Genomic DNA, 24,350 nt, shown 5'->3' with positions numbered 1-24,350 from the left:
TATGATAAAGATGCTGGGTGAGACAAGGGAGAAATGGCTCCTGAGGGTACTCATAGCAGTGTGGAGAGAAAGGCATATCCCAGATGACTGGAGAATAAGCATTTTTGTGCCAGTGTACAAGAACAAAGGGGACAATCACAACTGTGGGCAGTACAGAGGCATCAAACTCCTATCACACTGCATGAAAGTTCTGGAGAGAGTGATTGATAAACGGAAAAGTGGAGTAGTAAAACGTAAGATGGGAGATAAGCAATTCAGATTCAGATCAGGATGCAGCATAACTGACCCAATGTTTGCAGTGAGACAAATAGTTGAGAAGAAGCTAGAGATAAGAAAAGAGTCAAACTGGGCATTCCTAGGCTTGCAGAAAGCATATGACAAGGTCCCAGGAAAGCTGATCTGGGCAGTACTGCAGTTGTTTGAAGTCCCAGAAACATTGGTAGAATTATTGCAGGCTATGTACAAGAATCCAATGAGGCAAGTATGAACAGTGTTTGGTCTCACAGAGGGGTTCCCAGTGGGAGTGGGTGTACACCAGGATTCAGCTCTGAGTCCACTGCCGTTCATACTGGTGATGGACTACTTTAGCAAACAGGTCAACAAAGTTGCTGTATGCAGATGATGTGGCATTAGTGGCAAACTCTGAGCAAGAATGTCAGCAAAGGATAGGAGAATGGAATGCAAAACTGAAACCATGTGGGATGAAACTAAGCACAGATAAGATGGTGGTAATGGCAGCAAATTGTAGAAATTAGAAGAAGCTGAGAATAGAGATAGAAGGGAAGATAGTGGAATAGGTAAATAGCTTCACGTATCTAGGAGAGGTGGTTGAGGAAAAGGGAAGTCTGAATGAAGAGTCCTAAGCTAGAATCACAGGGGCTGCAGTCAACTGGCACAGAGTGTCAGGTATAGTCTATGACAGAAGAATGCCAAAGGAGCTGAAAAGTAAGGTGTACAAGACAGTGTTGTGACCAGTACAACCGTATGGTGCAGAAACCTGGGCAGTAAAATTCAGAGTAGATGAAGAAGCCAGAGATGATGGAAATGAATTGCCTAAGAAGGGTGGTAGGATGCATACTGTGGGACAGATGAAGAAATGAGGACATAAGAGCAAAAGCCAAAGTAGCTCCAATTGCAGAAAAGCTCAAAGAGAACAGATTGTGGTGGTTTGGACATGTGCAGACAAGCAGAAGAAAATCTGGTGAAGAAGATTTGGGACAGACAGGTATGAATGTTGAAGAATTGCATTCAGTTTTGATTTCATGACTTACTAGGGCAGAAACTTATCAGAATGTATTCTGTCAGAAATGAGGGAACATTTATTGAAAATTTTCAGAGAGTATTTTCTTGTGTTTGTGAAGCCATATGGACTATAATCTGTATCTTTACTGACCATTATGACTTGGTCTGTTGCAAAGATAGTGGGGTATTTGCAAAGGCAGTCATTCAAAGTATGTTATATGAGACCTCAACTCGCCTTAGAGATACATAATTTGGTACTGCACACAACCAAGTAGGCTGTGAGGAAGATGATGAAATATTACTGTACAGTAGTGACATCGTCTCCATAACAGTGATTGTGTGACATATCCTTAATTACATAATGTAAACAGTGTCATGTGTCCAGTCTGTATTTATTATTGCAGTATTACTTGTTTAAGTATTTTTGAAGTGTTGCAGCATGAATTACGTTGTCTGGCCTGAGTGATAAATCTAGTGTCAGGTGCACAAAAAGAGGTTAAGGATATGCTTATATATTACAGAGGTCACACCAATGGCACTGAATCTCTTTTTCTCACTGCACTGGATGTGCAGCTGAATATACTGGGTCTGAATTGCTTCAACAACAGTATGGTGCACTTCTGATGGGAGAAGCAATGTTGTCATTTTTAGCTGACAGAGATCTCACCTAATTTTTGTGGCTGCTCATGAACAAGGGTGGGATGCACTTGTATGGTTCAGTATACTGGAAACACATTATTTTGCTGAAACCTGACTTCATGGAGTGGGGATACCATCTTCCAATCTCAGAATGAAATATCTTCTCCCTTGCTATATCTTGAGGAAGGTCAAAATGGAATCTTGGTAGGTGCAGTCCATCACTTACTCTGGTCCAAACTTAATGCTGAACATATGGACAAAGTTCTAGAAATACAGCTGCCCATATAAATAATTGACACTTCATAGTTCAAAAACACTTCTCACATATCTAAGAGAAGTCAGTCATGTGCCTTAACCAAACTGTACGGTGAAAAGTAGATGCCATTAGCAAACTCTCATGACTTTCAGTGTCCTATGCAGGGGCAAAGAGCTGATCCATTTTATAAATACCAGGATAAAGGCTACGCTGTCCCTCTGGAACTTGAGGTGGACCCTAAGATATGTATAAATAAGAGGTGTCGGAATGCAGTAAACGTTAAACGGGATGGACAAAGTTGCTGAATGTGCTGTGGAACACACTTATGAAAACTGACATGGAAATATATGTGAAGAGGCAGGCTACTCACTGTGTGAAAGAACAATTACTACCAACTAGACTAAAGAAAAATCATTGACAACTACAAGGTGGAGTGGTTGGGCTGTTGCCACTTGTGTGAAAGATGGACAAGAGTGATGTACGGATAATGTACATTTTGCTACATTATAGTGCCTCCACAGCTGTAGGGTTTGTATAGGTATGTTGCTATTCAGGCAAGCAGATGGTATAAGTAGTACAGACTACTAATGCAACATCCAGAGTAATAAATGTATGGATGACTAGGCCAAAAATGGGCATATATGAAAACCACTGATAGAGCCATAATGGTCTAGGAAATCTCTGAGACATTATATGCTGATGCACAAGACAAATTAATTGCTGGTATAGAAAGTCATTGCTTGCAATACATGACACAGCATGCAGACTTATATCTGCAGCCACAGCATAGTACATTTGCTATAACACTACCTACAGTACACCAACTGCAGACAGCAAAACACATTGTAGTATTTAAACATATGTACATGATGTGTAGAACACTGACAGCCTAAGACTTAAAACATTTCCTGCATCCGTCACTGTGTGAACAGCCTTACAAAACCGTAGGTGGAATCAAACTACCATGAGTACCATCTACAACAATAATGACCTGCAGCAGATATAAGAGATCATATCATATTAGACAGCCTTATGCCCCTTGGAAAATATCAGAAATGTATACAACCACTTTGAAAGTCATCAGTAGAATAACCTTCTCCTGAGATACAATTCAATCCTCACTGAACAAACTGTCACTTGAGTAAATACAAAAACAGTGATTTGTTTTTCAGTCTAAAAAGACTGAAACCATCCACATCTGCTAATTATATATATCAATTCCAAGATTGCGCAGTACCAGAGTAAGGGCAATTTCCTAGATACTGTTCCACTATCTTGAAGGCAACTGGAAGACTGAAAAGCAAGAGCATCTGTGATTTTTTTTTCAATAGATTTATGGAATAAGGTAGTTAAAAAAATTGTTGAAGGGTACTAAAAAGTACCATGGAAAGACAGCAGCAGCAAAAGCAGATGGAGAGAAGCTGCTGCACTCCTCAGCTCATCAACATCTTCGAAATGCTGGGGACACAAGCACATTACAGACGGGGGGGGGGGGTTGATCTTGGGGCATATGCTACTAAGAGCATGGATCCCCCAACTAGTACTTAAGGATCTGTGTGACACTCATAATGCAGATGTAGTGTGCAGCTTAGCATCATGGTGTGCAATGGAGATTAAAATCACAGGAGACCACTAAGAAAACTCAGTCTTTAATGGTTCACAGCTGAGTTTTGAACCATTAAGTTAGGAACTTTTCTGTGGTGTTTCCATGATGATAAACAGGGCAGTGTGGAACTGCTACTTTTAACAATGCTGGGAATCTGAATGATCTGTACTCTGCTTTTCAATGACAGATTGATGGTAGCTTTATCACCAAGAGGTGAGCAATACAGCCATTACACAGTACACATACCTTCTTGTCCATTCATGGAGATACCAAGAGTGTGAAACTTGAGTACACTCTTAAGAGCCATATAGCACTAAAAGCATCCAATGTCATATGGTCATTGTTCTTGGGGGTAACTGAGGAGCATTGTCTACTTGCTAAGCTGTAGTTTATCATCTTAGACTCTGAGGTAGCTGATGTCAAGAGGTTCTGATCCAAAGTTTACCTATTTAATATTTCTCAATATCTTAGGAGATGTGCAGATACATGAGCTGACACCATTTATAGCCAAGAGAGGAAATTCCTGCAACATGTTAAAATGCTACTGAACCTCACTTTCTTTCATCTCTCTATAGTAGAAGCAGCAGCATTTGGAGATCTGAGGCCATGTTTTCCAGTCTCTTCTATATGCTTTTTGGAACACATAAAAGCACCTAATCATTAAACAAATCTTTGATATGTATTGGGGTTCTTACCTGAGCTGTTGACAGTAATCAGACCTGTGTGCTAAGGACATGTCCAGGAGGTAAAATGGTGTGGGATCCTGGTACTGCAAGGTGTTATGTCTACTTGGACAATGGCAGGTAGACCTACAAGTAGTGTCTGAAAGTCGATAGGTTGAACAGTACCATGTGGAGACTCTCTTTAGCTGGCTATTGGCTGAAGTTCCTTGTACTCCTCAGAAGTGGTTGATGAGAATTTAAGAAGAATGTTTCTTGAATAATCATGAAGTATAGTTCAAAGAATGACATAATGGGGACTTTTTTCTGGAATTTCTTGATGTTGAATCCCTGTCATGCTCATGGTTGCACTATGTTTGTTGGGGTGCAGTGCTCTAAATGGGGTTCATATCTATTGTGCTTTCTTGGTGAATAAAGGCAGCACTGTACCATTCAATGAACATAGTTTACACTGCTAATGAGTAACTTCTGACTACTAACTGCTGTGGGCAACAGAGGTAAGTCACTCATTTTCCATACTATACTACTGTTGTTCCTGCACTCAGGTGATCTACTAACACCTTTTTTTTGTCATTATGCGTTGCTGCCATTATTTTGCCAATGACCCCCTGCCAAAACTCTCAACTGATCAGATTTTTGCCTTATTTTCAATCTGCTTCCTATAAAATTTGTGATTTGTTTGGGGCAAATCACTGAGGACTGACGTCACTAAATAATGGCTCACAGTTGAGTTTCATACTTCATATCTTTCAGAAAATGCATACTGGCACAAATCATGTTCTATCAACTTTCTAAGTTTATAAGAGTTATATTTAGAATCTGTCCCTATTTTGGGACTTTGTTTCTCCTATTATTTTACACTACTAGATTTCTTACATTAGGAGGTTGATAGGTATGCCTTCTGCTGCTGTCTTTTGGGCTGCTCTGTGTGTCGTGGATGTACTATTCCTGTTTTTTCCTGTATTGTTTTGCAAGCTGCATATGTGTTTCACTATCCCCATTGCCGAAACATGGCAGTTATTTCAAATACCTTGCCTTGGTGGTGTGGTGTGCTGGGAGTTGTGACATAGTATGTTGTTATGGCTTCTGTTTTAGAGGGCGGGATCTTTTAACACCTCTTAACTTAGTGCCTTCTGACTTACATTCAACTCTGTATGCCTGTTCCAGTGTGTCATCACCTTGGTCTACTCTCTCTAGTATTGGCAGCTTACCTTCCTACTCATGCCTGTACTCTGACACACATGGTGCTGCTTGTTCCATGTGCTTCTTGTCAGTTTGCATCTTGTTGTGTGAGTGGAAATGGGGTTTCTTTCATTTGGCATTGCTTTTACTGCTTAAACCAAAACTACCATGCAAGGGCCAAGCTGTTAGCTGCAAGTTCCTGCTAGGCACCCTGGAAAAAGATCCCTTTGGGATATAAACTACTCTGTTGCTAATATACCTGAAACATGTTGTCAAGCGTCCATGTATAAAGTCCCATTTTTCTTGTCTACAGGAATACTATACTATCAAAGAAATGAATTAACACAGCACATCAGAACTACTGAGTGAAAAGAAATGAATTAACACAACACATCAGAACTACTGAGTGAAAAGAAATGAATTAACACAGCACCTCAGAACTACTGAGTGAAAAGAAATGAATTAACACAACACCTCAGAACTACTGAGCGATTTTTGTACAAAAGTTTGTTTTTTATCTACCCTTATCAGAGGTGTACCAAGTGGCCAAATAAACATCCCCCCTTGTCCCAGCTCTTCAATACTACTGTTCATACCCTGCATAGAGTGCTACAGTGCTTAGGTTTTGGGTGAAAACAAAAACATGCAAACAAGTCATTTTTTCTTTTAAACTGTAGCAAAATGCTTACTAGAAAATGCAGTTTTTACAGTTTATACCATACAGGGAAAGCTACAGTGCTCAGGTTTTAATGGAAATGCAATACCGACTTTTAAAAGCAGGTTTGCAATGAATAACAACGAGGATCAGTCTCAGAAGGCTAGTTGTGGCCCCTAACACTTTGTACCCAGAGAAGTTTCTCCCTTTGTCCCACTCTTTACTAGCAAGACTCACCCAGACTCTGCTACACTTTGCTGTGAAGGAAAGGTTAGTTTGCTTTTTATTTGTTGCATTACTTTATTGCCTTTTTCTACTTTGAATACTGAGATTTGTTTTGTTTACCTTGTGTTTTACTTGTATTCTGCTTTTAACTGCATATTAAAACATGAAAAGAGACCACAGCTCTGTCTCTTGTGAGTCAGGCAGAAATTAGTACAGGTCAACAGAACAGGTCAGTTAAGGTTAATCATCTGTGAACTGAGGGGGTGGAGCTAGGAACTAAGCCTTCTATTTAAGGGGTAAAATAAAACATTTCAGAGCTTTACTATTAAGGCTCAGCCAGACACTGCTACACTTTGCTGTGAGGAAAGCTTAGTTTGCTTTTTATTTGTTGTATTACTCTATTGCCTTTTTCTATTTTGAATACTGTGGTTTGTTTTATCTACCTTGTGTTTTACTTGTATTCTGCTTTTAACTGCATATTAAAACTTGAAAAGAGACCACAGCTCTGTCTCTTGTGAGTCAGGCAGAAATTAGTACAGGTCAATAGAACAGGTCAGTTAAGGTTAATCATCTGTGAACTGAGGGGTGGAGCTAGGAACTAAGCCTTCTATTTAAGGGGTAAAATAAAACATTTCAGAGCTTTACTAGAAAGGCTCACTCAGACACTGCTACACTTTGCTGTGAGGGAAAAGGTTACTTTGCTTTGTATTTGTTGTATTACTTTATTGTCTTTTGAATACTGTGATTTGTTTTATTAACCTTGTGTTTTACTTGTATTCCACTTTTAACTGCATATTAAAACTTGAAAAGAGACCGCAGCTCTGTCTCTTGTGAGTCAGGCAGAGATATTTTTCCCACCTTCCCACCCAGTTACTGTAGTGTTCTTAAACACCACTGTCTTTCTAGTTGCCTTCCCCTTATGTTAATTTGACCATATATCTCATTTCCTCTCTGTTTTTACTGGCTTTGTGAGTAAGCACAAAATTATCATTTTGTGAAATCACTCCCCTTCAACTATTTAAATTTATTGGCCATCCTACTGTATACCATAGTAACAGAATACAAAAGCGACCACCCCCTTTCAATCTATCTTGCTGTTTTAAAAATAGTGACTATCCACTAAAACTTAACCTTTTAGACAGGTAAAACTTACGTTACCTACTTTCACATCTAACTCCTGTAGTGCACACTGCAGTGTTTAGGATAAACCATTTTTTTCATCTTACCTTTAAGCATCTCTGTGACTAGCACTTGCTTTAAAACCTGCTGGAAAGCACTAGGAAGTCTTAAACTGATACAAGCACTCAACTCTCCTTGTTAATAAGGATAAATTAATCATAGGCACTAAACAGCCTATAACTGCAAAGTACCTTGCTAAGCTAAGGGAAAACAGCTCTTGTACATTACAAAAAAAGTGTCAAACCAGACATTTCCAAGGGTTAACATCCGGTGATTTCTCCTGTCCACCTGGTGAATCTGGGCATACTGGGGCAATGCAGCAATTGCCTCATGTACACAGACAACCCTCTCCTCCTACCACCCAACACTACAACCTGTGAGAGATGCACTTACATAGCCAAACTGGAAGCAAAGCTCTCTCCACCCAAGATTGTGCTAGACAGTCAAGAGGAGAAGGTTAACACCCGCACTACACCTCAAGCAACACATAGCCCTTCTAAACCCACATCACCAGCACCCACACATAGCAACACTAAACCCACATATGTGGAGGCCCTTAACATTAACCTGCCCAAGCAACAAGGACCTCTGAAGCTAAAATGCAAACACCAATCACAACCAAAGTGTCACATAGCTCACAACACCAGTGTGCCACCCAATAACAGCCCCTAAGGCAAGACAACGTACCCAACACTTTAGTCATAGGTGACTCTATAGTCAGGCACACTGATGTCCATTCACCAGGCTGAACAAAGAGAAAATTACAGTCAGCTGCCTGTCAGTGACAGGATCTGCCACATAATGCATGCACTCAAGTCACTCCATAACAAGTACAAATATGACTCTTTCATTGTCCATGTTGGAGTGAATGACTTGAGACGTACCTCCCTTGACTACATGAAAAAGAGACATGGAAGAGCTTTCGGATCATGTTGCCTAGGCAGGTATGACCCTAGCCCTGAGTAGCATCCTGCCTTCACCAAGAATGATACCACAGTATAAGGACAGACTGATTGACTTCAACAATTGGCTAAGCTTCTGGTGTCATTCAAAGGGGATCCAGTATCTGTCTGCCTGGGACGACATGATCGATAGACCACGATGCTTTGCCAGGGATGATTTGCACCTGTCACCCTTCTGATTCAGGTTACTGGCTAAGGATCTTGCCACCCCTATAGTGCCTTTTTTAGGCAAAGTTCAAAGGACAAAACCACCACCGTAACAGGTACAAGCATGCAAAATCTGAAGGTAATGCTACTCAATGCTAGAAGTCAAAAACCTTAAAATGCAGTCTTTTGAGGCACTCCTAAAAATGGAGAACATTGATATCTGTGCAGTAACTGACACCTGGTTCAAGGCTCCAGAGAGCACCCCTGCAAAACCAGGCTACAACTCTTACCACACTTTTTGGCCACCAAACCAGGAACAAAACACTCAAGGTGGGGGAGTGTCCATATTCACCAAGGATATTCACAACACCAGGCTAGTTGCCCAACACAATGCGTCTGAAATTCTCCAGGTGCAACTAACACTAGGTAAGACTGCAATCCAAACTGTAGCTTGCTACAGATCCCCCACCATGTTCCAAGATTTTCACTACACCTTTCTAAACATACTGGAAAATATTAAGATACAACCAAACACCCTAATACTGGGTGATTTCAATTACCCAGTCATTAACTGGGAAAGCTACTCATGTACCAACACCTTTGCCCAATTGTTCTTGGAATTCATAAATTCCAATGCCCTGGATCAACTAATCCTTAGTCCCAACGGGGGCTCCAATATCCTAGACCTGGTCATTACCAACATGGAAAATCGATACTCCACACCTATGCTCACCCCCTCGTTGGTCAGGTCTGACCATAAGTTAATCACGCTTGACATCCCCATCCCACTCCCACCCCCCAGTAAGGAAACCTCCATAAAAAACTTTTCCAAAGTCAACTTCATGCTACTCAAGTCAGAAGTGACAAACTTCATGACACCCATGCAGATGGGAACTGAAAGTTTGACTGCTGAATCCTACACTAAAGCACTGTATGACCACATCCACTTGTGTATGAATGGTGCCATCCCCAATAGAACCAAGATGCCCCAAAAAAAGGAAGCCAAGCTGGTGGTCCCTTGCCATGAACAAACTTTACAACAAAAGGAAGAAACTGTTGCAGAAAAGAGGAAAATCCCAGGATGCAAAAAACTCCCTTACCAGTCTCAGTAAGAAGTTGAGATCCTTCATAAAATCCTCCAAAGCTAGTTATGAAAATAAAATTGCCAAAGATTCCAAGGACACCCACAAGGCATTCTATAGCTATGTCAAGAATATAAATGGCAATGCTCAGATCTGCTCTGAGCTACAACAGAATGGCATTAAATATACTGATCCCAAGGATATTGCCAATATCCTGGCAGATCGATTCAGTGCAAACTTCACCCCCCTCTCACCCCCTAAACATCCCATCTCAATACCGAAAGATTGCCAAATTCTGGTAATAATGGCCACAAAGGTAAACAACGCACTCTCCAAAGCTAAGAATACAGCATCCATGGGACCAGACAACATCCCAGGCTGTGTACTACATGAACTACAAAATTAAATGGCACCTCACCTAAGTGTCATGTTTAATCATAGCCTCACCTCAGGCTTCGTGCCCACTAAGTGGCACACAGCTACAGTTATCCCACTCCACAAAGGGGATCCACCTTGGATCCCGGGAACTACTGCCCCATCAGTCTGATGAGCCTGATCTGCAAGGCCATGGAACATATTATCATGGAACTTATAAACAAAGACATTGGCAACCTTCAAACACTGGACCCCATGCAGTTTGGGTTTGTGAAGGGCCGATCCTGTCTCCTGAACTGGATTGACTTCTTCAAATCAGTCTCCAGAGGCGTGGACAAGGGTAAGGTGGTCCACAGAGCCTATCTGGACCTCGCCAAGGCCTTCAACACCATCCCCCACTCTGGAATCATAGATAAACTTACTAAGCTGGGCAGTAATGCCTACGTCACTCAATGGGTTGCCAACTGGCTTACTGACAGAACCTACACTATAAAAGTAGCCGACTCCAAATCCAGCTCCAGACAACTGACAAGTGAAGTACCTCAGGGTTTAGTTCTGGGACCACTCTTGTTTGGCATCTACTTCTCTGAAGTACAGGCCAACACTAAGGGACTGTGGCTAACAAAGTTCGCAGGTGACTGCAAACTGGGAGCCATTATTGAATCCCCAAATGATGTGGATTTTCTACAAAAGGGCCTTACAGAAACAGATGCTTGGTGCCAGAGCCATGGGCTCAAGCTCAATGCCAAGAAATGTATACTTATCCCCTTTGGGAAATAAACATGTACCCGTAAATTACCACATAGGTGGCAGTACACTAAACACCAAAAGTGTGATAATAGACTTAGAGACACAGGTGGACAGTGGTCTCACCTTCAATAACCACATCGCCACAACAGTCAGGAAATCCTTCTATGTGGCACACCTCATCACTAAAGGCTTTTTATCCAGAAAAAAAGAGGTCATTGTCCCACTGTACTCATCCCTCATTAGACCCATTGTAGAATACAACACCCCATTTGGTATGTACCTCTCAAGACATCTGCAACAACTAGAAAGGCTGCAGAAATACCTCACTCAAAGAATCACAGGCCTAAAGCAGATGCCCTATGCTGACCATCTAAAAAAACACCACCTATACTCTGTCGCATATTGTCTACTCAGAGGCAATCTCTGCTTAACATACAAAGCTATATTAAACCCAGAACTGTTGGACATGCTACACTTAAAGAAATCCCAATCCCTCAGAGGCACATGCTCCAGGGATCTAAACCTTGTCATCACAATGAACAAAAATGCTGGATGGATAGGTTCCTGACCCAGAGACTCCCCAGACTCTGGAATAGACTGCCCATACATGTCACGCAGAACGCCTCTTTGGCCCTCTTCAAATGGAACCTTGATGACTGGATGGGAGATAGGAACTTCACCCCAGGGATCATGTCAGTCACTCTGCTAGACAGGGGTCCAGGGAAGTAAATAGTGTGGGAAGAAATAGCCAGGGATTGTTATGGCTAGGCTTGTATAGGCCTTAGGGCCAATAGCCTAGTACCAACCTATGAACCTAGCCACTCTACTGACTCCCTGACGCTTTGAAGGAAATCAACTATCATAGTAACTTCAACAACACAGCTAGATCATGTTGTTCTAGGAGTCTACAGTGTTGCCATTTATAAAGAGGTATACTTTTATTGATATTGGCCCTTAAGTTAAGACTACAAAATATTGTTACTAATTCTAACACCACTCAGGATCATCATAATGGCACCACAATAACTAATGATGGATATGGTGGTCAGAACACAGGTTACTCTTGCTGGTGCAACAACATGTTCAATACCTGTGTATGATGTGTAGCATAAAATAATTGAATAAAAAGTAACAATGAGTACTTAAGGTATTTTTATCTGATGGACTAAAGGTCGCCAACTAGTGCAGATGAGAGCTATTGATTTAATAATTTGTCAGTATGATGGTCAGGGTAAAGCCTTACAGAGTCAGTTTAAGGATAAGCCTTTTGACCATTGTTGTTTCATGTCTTTATAAACAACATGGTTACTTACTGTGAACCTGTCAGATGATTCCATACTTAAGTATTCATTTGCCATTTTAGATATATCCAAACTTCACATTATATACCTTACAGGTTTGTACTGTAGGATGAAGTAGTCCATTTTTAAATCAGTTCTTTAATAATTCAGGCATGTTTTGTTCTATTACACAATAATCCATTCAACCAAACATAACTTCAAGCTTCTCAAAGGTCAATACCCAGATTATGTCTATTACCTCAGGTAATCTGCTTGGCCTGTATTGAGATCAAGAACAGAGATTTGATATATATATATATATATATATATATATATATATATATATATATATATATGTATATATATATATATATATATATTTATATCTATCTATATTTTATATAAATATATATATATATATATATATATATATATATATATCAAATAAAACCAAACAGCAACAGCAACCAGGAACAAGATCGGTTTTCCACTCAGAGCTGCAACACACAGCACTGTTAAAACGTAGCAAAAAACAAAATGAATCAAACCACAGCAATAAGAAGGCATATAATCCAATAGACCTCTGATGAGGCAGTCATTGTGAACTGTGAAAGCGCTAATATTAATCTATTGGATTATATGCCTTCTTATTGTCGTGGTTTGGTTCATTTTGTTTTTTGATATATATATGTGTGTGTGTGTGTGTGTGTGTGTGTGTGTGTGTGTGTGTGTGGTAAAAATTTATACAAACACAGTAAATTGAACTAAGAAATGGATATTTATACATACAAACACAGTAAACTGAACTAAGAAATTTAAATCAAACCTACTACTATGCTCCTATACTGCTATACAATATAAAGTCAATCTGTTAAATTAGACTAAGCCATGCTCAGTTCACCCTTCATTGTCATGACACTGCAGTAGGAAAGTTCACTTTCAAAGCTGGTGCATCTAAAATCTAAAGTAACCTTCTCTGCTCCATGAGTTAACTCTGCATTCCTTCAGTAAAGCCCACATACCCCATATCCATGTATACTGTGGATGGTGCTACTCTTCGGGTATTATCTAATCTCCCACTTCCATCAATTGATACCTATTCGACCTCTCAGACCTCTTTTTTAATAGCTCAGCAATTACCACAACTCTGCTTTCTGTTTTACAGTAATATAATAAGATTCTTTTAAAACTGTTGGAGTGATGCCTTTCACAGTTTCTCCTTACTACTGCAATATTAATTTGCATTGTTTTACAATCTTGTGTGATACTATTAATGTATATTTTTGCTTACTTAAGACTTGCGTTGTTTGCAATAAAATTAAGCATGTGTGCCTTATAAAACCACTGATGACTTTAATATGTCTACTATGAATATCATTTCATTTGGCAGTAGAACTTTCTAGAAATCCACTGAACATGTTTTTTTCCCATCAAAAGTATAATGCTGATTAAGAACCATAAATGAGCAAACAAATAACTGGAAATGGTCTGTTGGAATTTATGGGCATTATCTACGGCGGAAGGCTGGAATGATGGCGGTATTATTATTTTCATTATTGGTAACACCAGAAATGCTGATTGCAGAGTTCTGTAGAACATGTCTCTTATAAGTACAGAATGAAGAAACTCAAAAGACAGCCAGTTAAAATACCAAATATCTTATAAAGCCATACAAGGAGATAAAAAATTAACAGCAGTGAAACAGAATGAATTGCCAGAACCTCTTAAGTCAAGGCCTCAATGTAGAGGAGGGAATACTGTGCAAAAGCTAAAAGAATCAGAGCATGAAACAAGAGTATAAAGTCAAGAAATCTGAAATGACTTGTTTGAAAATGTGCTGCACGCAAATCCATCTGGTAGACTTAGAGGAAGAGAAGAGGTGCAGTGAACATGAAGTACTGGGTGTTAGTCATACTGAGCGTGAAAAAGCAAAAATGGGGGAAAGCAATGTCCTTAATATGTGCAGATGAAGTAAAATGTGAGCAGATTTATGGAGACCAGTCTGTTTCAACACTTGTTTAGGCTAAATAATAAAACGATGAGTTGATAAGATAGAAAATAAAGAGGAAAGGATGGTGTTACTTTGGTAACGGAGGTGATGGTTGTGTCATTTCACTTCACACAGGGATATTCTGAGGCGACAAAGATAGAGTGCAGTGAATGAAGCCTTGAGATAACTAAAACCAAGTCCGCTGATGGGTTACTGCACAGGCATTCACAAATGGCTAAAGTGTACGTAGTGATCTAAAGGGTACCAGAAAGCTCTGCAGTATTATCACAAGTTTATAGACTTTTTTAAAGAATATTATATGTCCCTGCATATCAGGATTTATCTATGTCTATTTTATCCTTTTGTAGTCAGATAACAGCAACTATAGAAAAGTGCCTGTTTGAAAATGCTACATATTTTAGAGACCGCGCCTTGCAGGCCTGTATTTTTAAAGTTGTCAGCTACAAATGGATAGCAATAACTCACACAAATCTTAAATCTGGTGTATCAGCATATTCTGTCACCCTCAACTCATCTGTGACTGCAGAATAGGTAATTGTTTACACCCACCACAAAGGGAAAGCTCTGAGGGTGGGAGTCATGGGCAGTCTTAAAAAAATACCATGCAATCTACCAAGTAATGCCTTCAGGGGGGAAGTCAAACAGATACAGATTAGACAAATGGGTTAATAACATGCTAAGAAAAAAATGAAATGTAAAAACAGAACTCCTGTATTTTTACCTTCGACAAGAACTTTTGCAGATGTCTGATCATCAAAGGCATCACACGTATATGTGTCTTCATCTTCGGGCACAACATTGTGGATGACAAGCTTGCGATAGCACTCGTCGCTACAGATCTCATACTTCTCACACGGATATAATTCAGTGTCACCACGGAACCAGTGCACTTTGGCTTTAGGTTTTGACACTTGACATTCTAGGATCACTTTATGCTTTTCCAGAGCAATCTTGTCCCGCAGTGGTTTCACAATCTTGACAGGTAATTCTGAAACAGGGAGTGCAAGAGAAGAGACTGGCATGGATGTGAAAAAAAAATATATTCCATGTACATTGATAATGAGTCTGAAGAAGTAAAAAGAAAGTGAATGGAACAATGCATATAATGTCAGTCAGGTTGTTGCTGCAACCAGGACAAATCCTGATGAGCCAAGAATTGTGCTAGTAGGAAATATTACCATAGTAGTTTTTGGTCAAGTCTTGGACTGTAAATAGTTTGTATTCAAGAAATGGATGTCACGAATTTCACATCAAAATATAAGCAATACCCATTTTGAGAACACACAAGAAATTAGTTGTGATCAAAAAGTCAATGATAATACATGGCATGCTCTGATTATATTTCAAAGAGAAAGAGACCATAGAAGCTTAAAAGACTGTACACTAGCACTGTATATCATAACTATGGAAGAGGCTTGACCATACCTTTCACTGCCACTCAAATGCTATCTGGACTAAATATATTTTGTGTATATAGGTGTGTACACACATGTTTTAAACAGACAGATGAAGCCATGTTTTACTCATTTGTTTCACGTGTTTGCATGCCAGTGTGAGGTTGGTTCCAGCTTTTAAAGCTCTTAGTGGCTTTCCAGTGCAATATCTCATGATGACTGCCATTTATATGGTACTGTAAAGCTCAGTTTTACAACAGCAAGGTTCATATTTAAAATCCAGGCTATAATATACTTAGGTTATTGAATATGAATCTGCTTATAATACAATTATTTTTCTCTCTTTTTCAAATCATAATCAGAGCACTCCATGTGTTGCATCACTGATTAGTGATGTTATTAACTGTAGGAGAAACATGTTCATTGAGGATTATATGCACATTGTTACAGAGTTGATTAGGTACACATTGTATACTACTTGTGCATAATGAAGTTATGGAATTTGACACAGTTTTAAAATATAAAAAAATACAAGAACTATACATTAAAGTATGAGCTGTACAGAAATGTGTAGTGTAAAAAACTTTCAGATATTGAGATATGTCACAAAGCATCTTGACCAAATTGCTCTTTCTGCCTCAGAGTTACTCCATGGCCTTCTGTCCTTTTAGTACTCTTCCCTCTTATCCATGGAAAAGTACATCACTCACAACATGCCCTTGATGTTTTTCTTTTACTGTGCTAGGTCAGCCTATGCCATTCCCAGACTTAAGCATAACGTTAATATTGCAAATAACCTCTTGGTGTATTAAAACCAAAGAATATAATGTACTTGTTTTACCACCCTTCAAACCCCTGTCAGTCTCAGTAGACAACATGGCTTTTGGTTGTAACAAGAGGATCATGTCACTGAAACTCTGATGTGAAGATTAGCCCAAATGAAAACACTCCACCTATGATATCAAGTTACTCTGGTGAGATTTTGTTTACTTAGAGAGATACAGTAGATATTTAAGTAAATTTTGTTTGAGAGTGTCTGTATTTGGTTTACTTGACATGGGATCATATTCTATGTAGACCTAAATTGTAAGAGACAATGTGCAAAAATGGGCAAAAAACATTAGTAATTATGCAAAAATGTATAATCTTGATTTAAAAGGTTTAATTTGCCAGAAATGAACCACAGTTACTGAAAAGCTGACTGCATACTTTGGCGACAAAATTTGACAAACAAAAAGCTTTACCGAGAGGGTCTATAAACCTGGTTTGTGGACTATGAATATGGATTAGTAGAGGTAGATGGGAAGCTATGAACCACAACAGGGAAAAACTTGCCCTGAAACTGAGCCATAGCAGGCCAAAAGCCTGAGTAATGAATAAATACACAAGTTTTGAACAGCAGAAACTGTGCCCTTAACTACACAAAAGAGATAATTGAAGTTACAAAAAACAGAAAGAAACCCAGATCTCGGCTGCAATGTAGTGGTTAATTTGTAAATCTGTGTGATTTTGCTAGGAGAAGATACAAAATAAATGGAGGCATGTTTAAAGAGAACTGGTTAAACCATGTATACCCATTGTAATTTCTGTAAATAGAAGTGAACACGGATGTTATTTACTGGCTTTTTTAGCAGATTGCCAACTGCCTGAATAACATGTAATAGATCACATTCCTTACTACAACTGGTATTTAAAAGGAGCATTGATAAGATGAATTAACTCAGAGATAGGGAAGCATTGGCTTTTGTCCATCAGGAAAGATTATTCCGTCTGAGAAACAACTTTGGGATGAAGAATGGCCCTGATAGCTGTCAAACATTCACAATACTGGATTGTTGCTGTTACTCATTTTGTTCAAACTCATTTGACCTGAAGGACATTAGCACCTCAGGCTTGTCAACAACAGATTTTTTACGTTATTGTAAATTCATATTTATTACTTCAATAATGAGGTCTTTCCATTTCCAGCTTTAAGACCCCTTTTTCTTTTTCATTCAGTTTTTCCTAGAGTCTTTAAGTTAAAGGGTACCACTGAGTATATAATGATATAGCTAGATGACATTGACATATTTAATACCTAATGGAAGGAACAGCTGTGTGAATTGTTTGGTTGAATGCCAAGGTGTTGGTTCATTCTCTGGTCAGAAAATGCCACAAGCTATAGTTAGGCAGAGCAGATTGTTAGCAACAGAAAATAGCTTAGTTCTAATTAATATAAACAGTTTTCTGCAAGTCATAACCTACACCATGCAAAAGGAAAGAAGTTATACAAGTACATCTAAGGACAAATGTCACAGAAAAACATTGTCTATGAGTATCAAGTTTGTAATAATTTTAATCCATGCATGTTTTCTGTTTCTTTGAGTAACCAGATGTAGAAACACTGGGATCATGCACATGTTGTAGAATTGTAAAACAACAGTTTTGTGCACACCGTATTTGGTCTTATGTGGATGAAGCAAAACACCATACTTATATTATTTGGAAATGAATCAAAATATATAAGTGGCAAGACATCTTATACAAGATGAAAATGCTGTTGTCATCCATGTCTGCTGGAATCTGGGATATAACTATTGAAATGCAGAAATTGTATTGTAACCCAGGATGTGGCACTATGCATACCAAGACCTTTCCTCAAATGATCTATCTTGTAAACTTCTCAAATTAAATGGCAATATTAGCCACTTTTTTCTTCCATATTAAAATTTTAGAAATGACTAGGAAATGCAGCATTGTTATTCAGTAGTCTCATGCGAAACATTCCTATGGCATATTTCATATGATGTAACAAGCTCTGTTTAAGTTCAGGAATGCCTATTTCAATGATTATTAATTTGCCTATAAGAAGACATGAAAAAAGGAGATGTAATGAATTCATAAAATGTAGAGGTTCGAACTGAGTTTTTGTCCCTTTTTACTTCTGAATAATTTGGCTCATTCAGTTTTATTGTAATTCATTTTATAGCTGTCCATGCAAGTTAAGCTTGTAAATTACATGTCTCTAAACCATATATGATAATGCTTACTGAAATGTATATGCAGTTTGTTTGTCTCTCTAGGTGTTTAGATATAGCTATAACATTTCCAACAGTAAAGGAACTACAAAATAGACATTTTCTTAGATGAAATTAAGAAAACATTTACTAGCTTTCCACTAGTATACTTTATTAAAACATAGTGATACCTAAGTGGTTCTACACTTACATCCTACAGAAGAATGTGTCTAATATTTTCATGTTTACATTAATAATTCCAAAACCATGCTACATATAAGCTATTAAAAATTTAATCTTAAATCTTAAATGATGGATAAAACATTTCCACTATTTGTCTGTTTAGTGCAGCTACAGAGATTAACTGCTGTTCACATACTATTTCTTTATAGTGTCACAATGTTCATATTTCTTTAAATATCTCAACAACTGAGAAAGACCTACAGGACTGTTTAGCTTTACATGAAAACTCAGAGTTGGTTGAACTTAATGCTGACAGTTGTGTAGCTTGAGTGGTTACTGAGATAAGTTTAAAACGCTACAAAATTAATATTTACTGTGTTTATTATGACGTATAAAATCCATTTTAAAACTAGACTCTAACAAATACATCATCTGTAAAGAATAGTTTGTGCTGAGCAGTTTGCCCTTTAGACATATTTAGAATTTTACTTATTTAACATTTATTAACTGGATAAGTGGGCTGGTCTGGGGTCCCTTTTCAGCCACAACCCGGGCCAGTCAGAGTAACAGAACAGAAATTGTACAAAACCAAGTAAAGGAAAATGCAACAATTAATGCAAAATATTGTAAGTTAACAAAAATTTAAATATATGTTGATCAAGTGTACATAAATGAAACATTCAGTAGTACTTAACAACATAAATTGCATAGTACAGTATAAAACATTGAATGAAGTGAAAGACATGGAGGATCAATGCAACTTTTTAAAATGATAATTCAGTGCCTGGGACAGAAATGGAAACATTTCTTCCCTCTCATGATCCATACCTATTTTCCTCTGTACCCACCTTCAACTGCTATCATATCTCTCCCTTTCCATATATTGTTAAACTGGTCTGTTGATATAGGAAGAGAGTTAGAAATGCAAGTACTAAAGAAAGGTGATGGAAAGTAAATTAAAAAAATGATGGGAAATTGATGAAAGGTTAATCAAATGTATTTGAACAAATATCTCTAAAGGAATGACATTGGTTTTCAGCAAGGAAGTGAAAATGGAGTGACTTGAAATTGATAAGAACATCTGTTTAATTGATGCCTCCCAGTAGGGTTGGTCTTTAACAGGAGGCAAGTGAGTAAGGAATTCTGGAGACAAGTGAATTAGCATTATGCAGGGAATAGGTAGAGTTTTCAATGCACAAGTCATTAAGCCGAGGAGGACAGCACTCTTTTGATGCAAGAAATCTTTAACATCAGAGTGTGTGTGCAAAACAAAGCAGTAAAAAGAACTCAAAGAATCAGCTAATGAATAATGTGAGCTAATATGTTAAAAAATAGTAAATTCAGCCAACTGGATAGGTAACATTTGCACTCTATAGGAAAATGAACTTTAGAAGCCCCCTTCAGTATGTATTTGACCAGGCAAATGCAGCAAGTGGAGTATCATATAGCAGCTCCTTACAAAAAAAATACAGGGCATAAACATGCCCACCTCAAAGCCCTGTCCCTATACTCATTCTCCTACAGAATGCTGAGGGACAATCTCTGCCTGACCTAAAAAGCATCCTCTGACCAGTCTCATAAGGGGAATATGATTAGGGTTGTAGTCAGTAATATGAGACACACAGAAATGAAGAAAGCAGAGCTGGAAACAGTAAAAGTGGAAAGTGAGACATGGTAGAAACTATATATGACCAGTAACAGGAAAATGGGATAGAAGTACTAGGCTATAGGTTGTTCAGGAAAGACAAGATATGCAAGGATGAGGAAGGGGTGGCAGACTACGCACTGCTGGAGGTAACAGATTATAATGAAATGATGGAGAGGCACAACGAAGCAGAAGGGGAGAACCGATCTGAGAAGACAGGACATGCCCATGGCATGGATGGACAAGATAGATAAGCATATAATGACAAAAGTGATGCAAAGGGCTTGGAGTGGGGATATGAATGAGGATAAGACAAAGGAACCAAAAGGGATCCCATTGTAGATCCAAAAATGAAGTGATATGGTATGGGTAAAATGAGTGACATAATTACTTAACAGGTCCCTTGAGGACAGCATTGCCTCAAAGGATAGGAAGGGAGCAGTAAGTTTATTTATATACAAAGGGTGGAGTAAAGAAGAGCCCAGAAAACTACAGACCATTGATCTGACTTCAATTGAAGGATAAAAGATGGAAGTGATATGGTGTGAAGTCAATGCATGCAAGGTTTGAGTAGTAAAATAGTGTGTTCACCAAATCATGGAGATCTTGTCAGAGTAAACCGATCTAGTTGTCAGACTGACTAGGCTGGAGTATAACTTCTCTTATCAACTTTGAATTTATTTGGAAGGTGAAAATAAGCTGGTTCTACACTTTTGCCCCCTTTCCAAACATGATATTGTAGGTTTCAATCAAGCTAAAAATTAAAACAGCTAGCATGCAAAGAGAGCTAGCATGCAAAAAGATAAGTTGTTTTATAAAATAGAATTTATTACACCATTAAGCAGTCAATTTAATGACTGAGGAGACAATGCAAACAGAAAATTACTGTCAGTGTCCATAAGTCCTTTGTTAGCAGATTCTCCTTGTTTAAGGGTCTTTGATGACCACTGGGAAATAGTCCTGCAATCCATATCCACTCTTTCTGGGAAATTAAAAAAATAATCTAATTCCTTGCAAATCCACACTGGTTACTCTGTAGGCAAAAAGCCAGTTCAGTTACAATTGTACTCAAATGAATAATCTGGAGGGTTTCACTCTCCCTCACTACAAATTAATTGATCTGCCTTTGTGGTTTGGCCAGGTCCTTAGTTTCCGAGATGCAATATCAGTCACTGGTTCCTTTTTCAGAGTGTATAACAGTCCTCCAGGAACACTCTTTCAGAGTCTCTCTGCCTGTATTAACTAAGCAGCTAACAGACATCCAGGAAAACAGAAGGAATAACACTGAATATCTGAAAATCTGAATATCTGTACAAGTCTCTCCAGTACATGACTCTTTTCAAAAGCGGGGACAGCTTTGGAATTCTTTATCTATGTGTTAATGGATTCTGGTTGCCACATAATTTTTTTCTGGTGTTAGCTTTTGGAACAGCTTGTGTCTTTCCCTAGTTTATTTCTTTTACTGAAAATATGATCTGGGAAATACTAGGGAATACCATCTTTGCAGATATTAGGCTTTCTTTCACATTCTTTGAGTTGTATCACCCTTTCTGACATCTTGACCCTTCGATGTCCAGAGGAGTATAGTGTTTGGTTTTTAGGTATCCAAATTTAAAGTCTATTCTTGGTGATGGCACTGCTTTGACCATAGTTTTAGCAAGCTGAAAGCAGATATAAGTACAGGAGAGAGTTCAGAGACCCGATGTTCTTAGATAGGAAAACAAATCCTTAATTGCATGCCTTTTGCTGAAAAGCTGTGGAAAATATTTTAAATAGCGTGCTTCATGCACTCTGCTTTTTGCTTTTTGTCACATGATATTAGGAGTATAACAGGGTTAATACAAGCAATAAATGAAGGCAGAATCAATAAATGCAATCACAGCATGGTAACAATAACATTATGCAGTCAACATCTACTAGTACAAACAACCGCATTAACAAAAGCAGTTATAGTAATACAAATAATGGTAACAACCATGACTATGAATATCTATAATACATACATGTAAATATATTTTTTCTTTTTTTCATTTTTTTTTTCTATACAGCTCCATGGCTGAGTCACAACTGAGGCAATAAGAGATAAATGAGTTGATGCATTAAATCACTTTAAATGTCAAGAAAAGTTTTGACTTAGCCCAAGCTCTCAGGACCAGAGAAAAAGTGGTAGATGTGGGTAGTAAACTGTGTAGATTAGAGACAACTAGTTAGGGAACAGGTGATATGTGTGAAGTGTTAGGGGATAAAATGTGGGAAGTGGTTTTCAGCACTATTATTCCCAAGGCTGTGCCTATTTAAAATGCTCACCTCTGACCTCCAAGAAGGCATGTTCAGCTCAGCGTGTTAAGGCTGTGATCTGTTACTGAGCCTTAACTTTTAGTCAATGGTTTAATTCCTTTAGTTTCCAGATGCAAACATAACTGTGAACAAGTGACTTAACCAAGCAGTGCTTATAAATTACCACTGAAAAGATCTGCTCATGTCCAGTGGCTAACCTGATTAACAAATTAATCTGAACCTTTTTCATTGTGAACTATATCGTGAGTTGGGGTTTGATGGTGACAAATGGGGGACAAACCTAGAAAACTGGACTTAAGCACATTAGTGACATGGTATAAAATATGTCTGCTTCACTTCGACTTATACTTTGAGTAATATACCTGGAGAATGATAGTCCAGGGATACAATATGTAAAACAAGTCAGGGTAATGAATCTAGTGCAGGAAAAGGTTTAGAGACTTAATATCACTGAAGACACAATAAAACTATGTATGAACAAGAAAAGGCAAATTAAATGTTAGAAAATATACATGTGAGAGGAGTCAAAAAGTAAGAGGATGTCAATGTTCCTGTACCAAAAGGTAAGAAAATGACAATGCCCATGTATGAAAAGGCAAGAGGGCAACAATGCCCCTGTATTAGTCAATGATATATCTACATATGCATACAGAAAATTCCTCCTGAAAGTCTTCTATCTTCATTACAGCCATCACAAGACAGCTGCTTCAAAAGTTCATTTTCCTATAGACTGCAAGCATTAGCTGATCAGTTTACTGAATTTGCCATCTATCCATCTGTTATCATATTAGCTCATATTATTATGAAATTGAAAATGTAAGCAAAGGGAAATTACAGTGCTACAGAGGATATGCAGGAAGGTGACTAGAATGTTGAGGAGAAAAGGATAGTGTGACAGAAGAAATGAGGTTAAGGGACTACATTTTTCACAAGAAAATAATACAGAGAAATATGGTATTGGTACATAAGGGAGTCAGTCAGCTACACAGATAAGTTGTGTGAATTGTGTGTTTACACCTGTTTCTACAACTCACGGATTCTGTGAGTGATTTTTATGAATTGATATACTTTTACACTATGCAGAAAAAAATTATAAAAAATGAGGGGGATAGAGATGAAACGAGTCACTTTACTATTGCGTCAAGGGCATGGTGGCTTCAGCATTAGAATAAAAAAATAGTAAAGGAAAAGCAGGCGTTGGAGTACTCCCATCCCCACATAAAATGTATTACATAATATGGGGCTTTTACTATAAAAGTACAACGGTGTATCAGCACAGAATGTTGAAGGATCACAATTTGGGATTTGATATAACAGGTTCACATGACTGGCATTTGTAAAAGCAGTCTTTGAATACAAGTACTGTATCCATGCATAATATGCTATGAATAAATGAGAAGGGATTGCCGCTGGGTAAGGGCAGCAAAGGCAGGAGGAAATGCAACAAACAGGTAAAGGCAGCACAACTTTATCACCATGAGAGAAAATCCTGTTTTGGGGGGTGGGTGGGGGCGGGGGTTATGTTAACAAATGGAAACATTTACCAGAATATCAGCAAAGGCT

At 38.3% G+C, this 24,350-nt stretch overlaps 1 protein-coding gene across 2 annotated transcripts in view; it reads right to left on the bottom strand.

The window, feature by feature from the left end:
- Positions 1-24,350, bottom strand: part of OBSL1 (obscurin like cytoskeletal adaptor 1) — a 1,518,259-nt gene that overhangs the window by 34,185 nt on the left and 1,459,724 nt on the right. Inside the window, exon 23 of one of the 2 annotated variants that reach the window (XM_044060561.1) lies at positions 14,993-15,259. The exons of the other annotated variant lie outside the window; for it this stretch is intronic. Coding sequence (XP_043916496.1) covers positions 14,993-15,259 — 267 coding nt within the window. The remainder of the gene's footprint in view (positions 1-14,992; positions 15,260-24,350) is intronic. 2 annotated transcript variants of the gene reach the window in all.

Source organism: Protopterus annectens, chromosome 2.part0, assembly GCF_019279795.1.
Source record: "Protopterus annectens isolate FY-2018-M chromosome 2.part0, PAN1.0, whole genome shotgun sequence".
Lineage (NCBI taxonomy): Eukaryota > Metazoa > Chordata > Ceratodontiformes > Protopteridae > Protopterus > Protopterus annectens.
The sequence above is the reverse complement of the archived record's forward strand: the minus strand, read 5'-3'. Positions and strand labels throughout refer to the sequence as shown.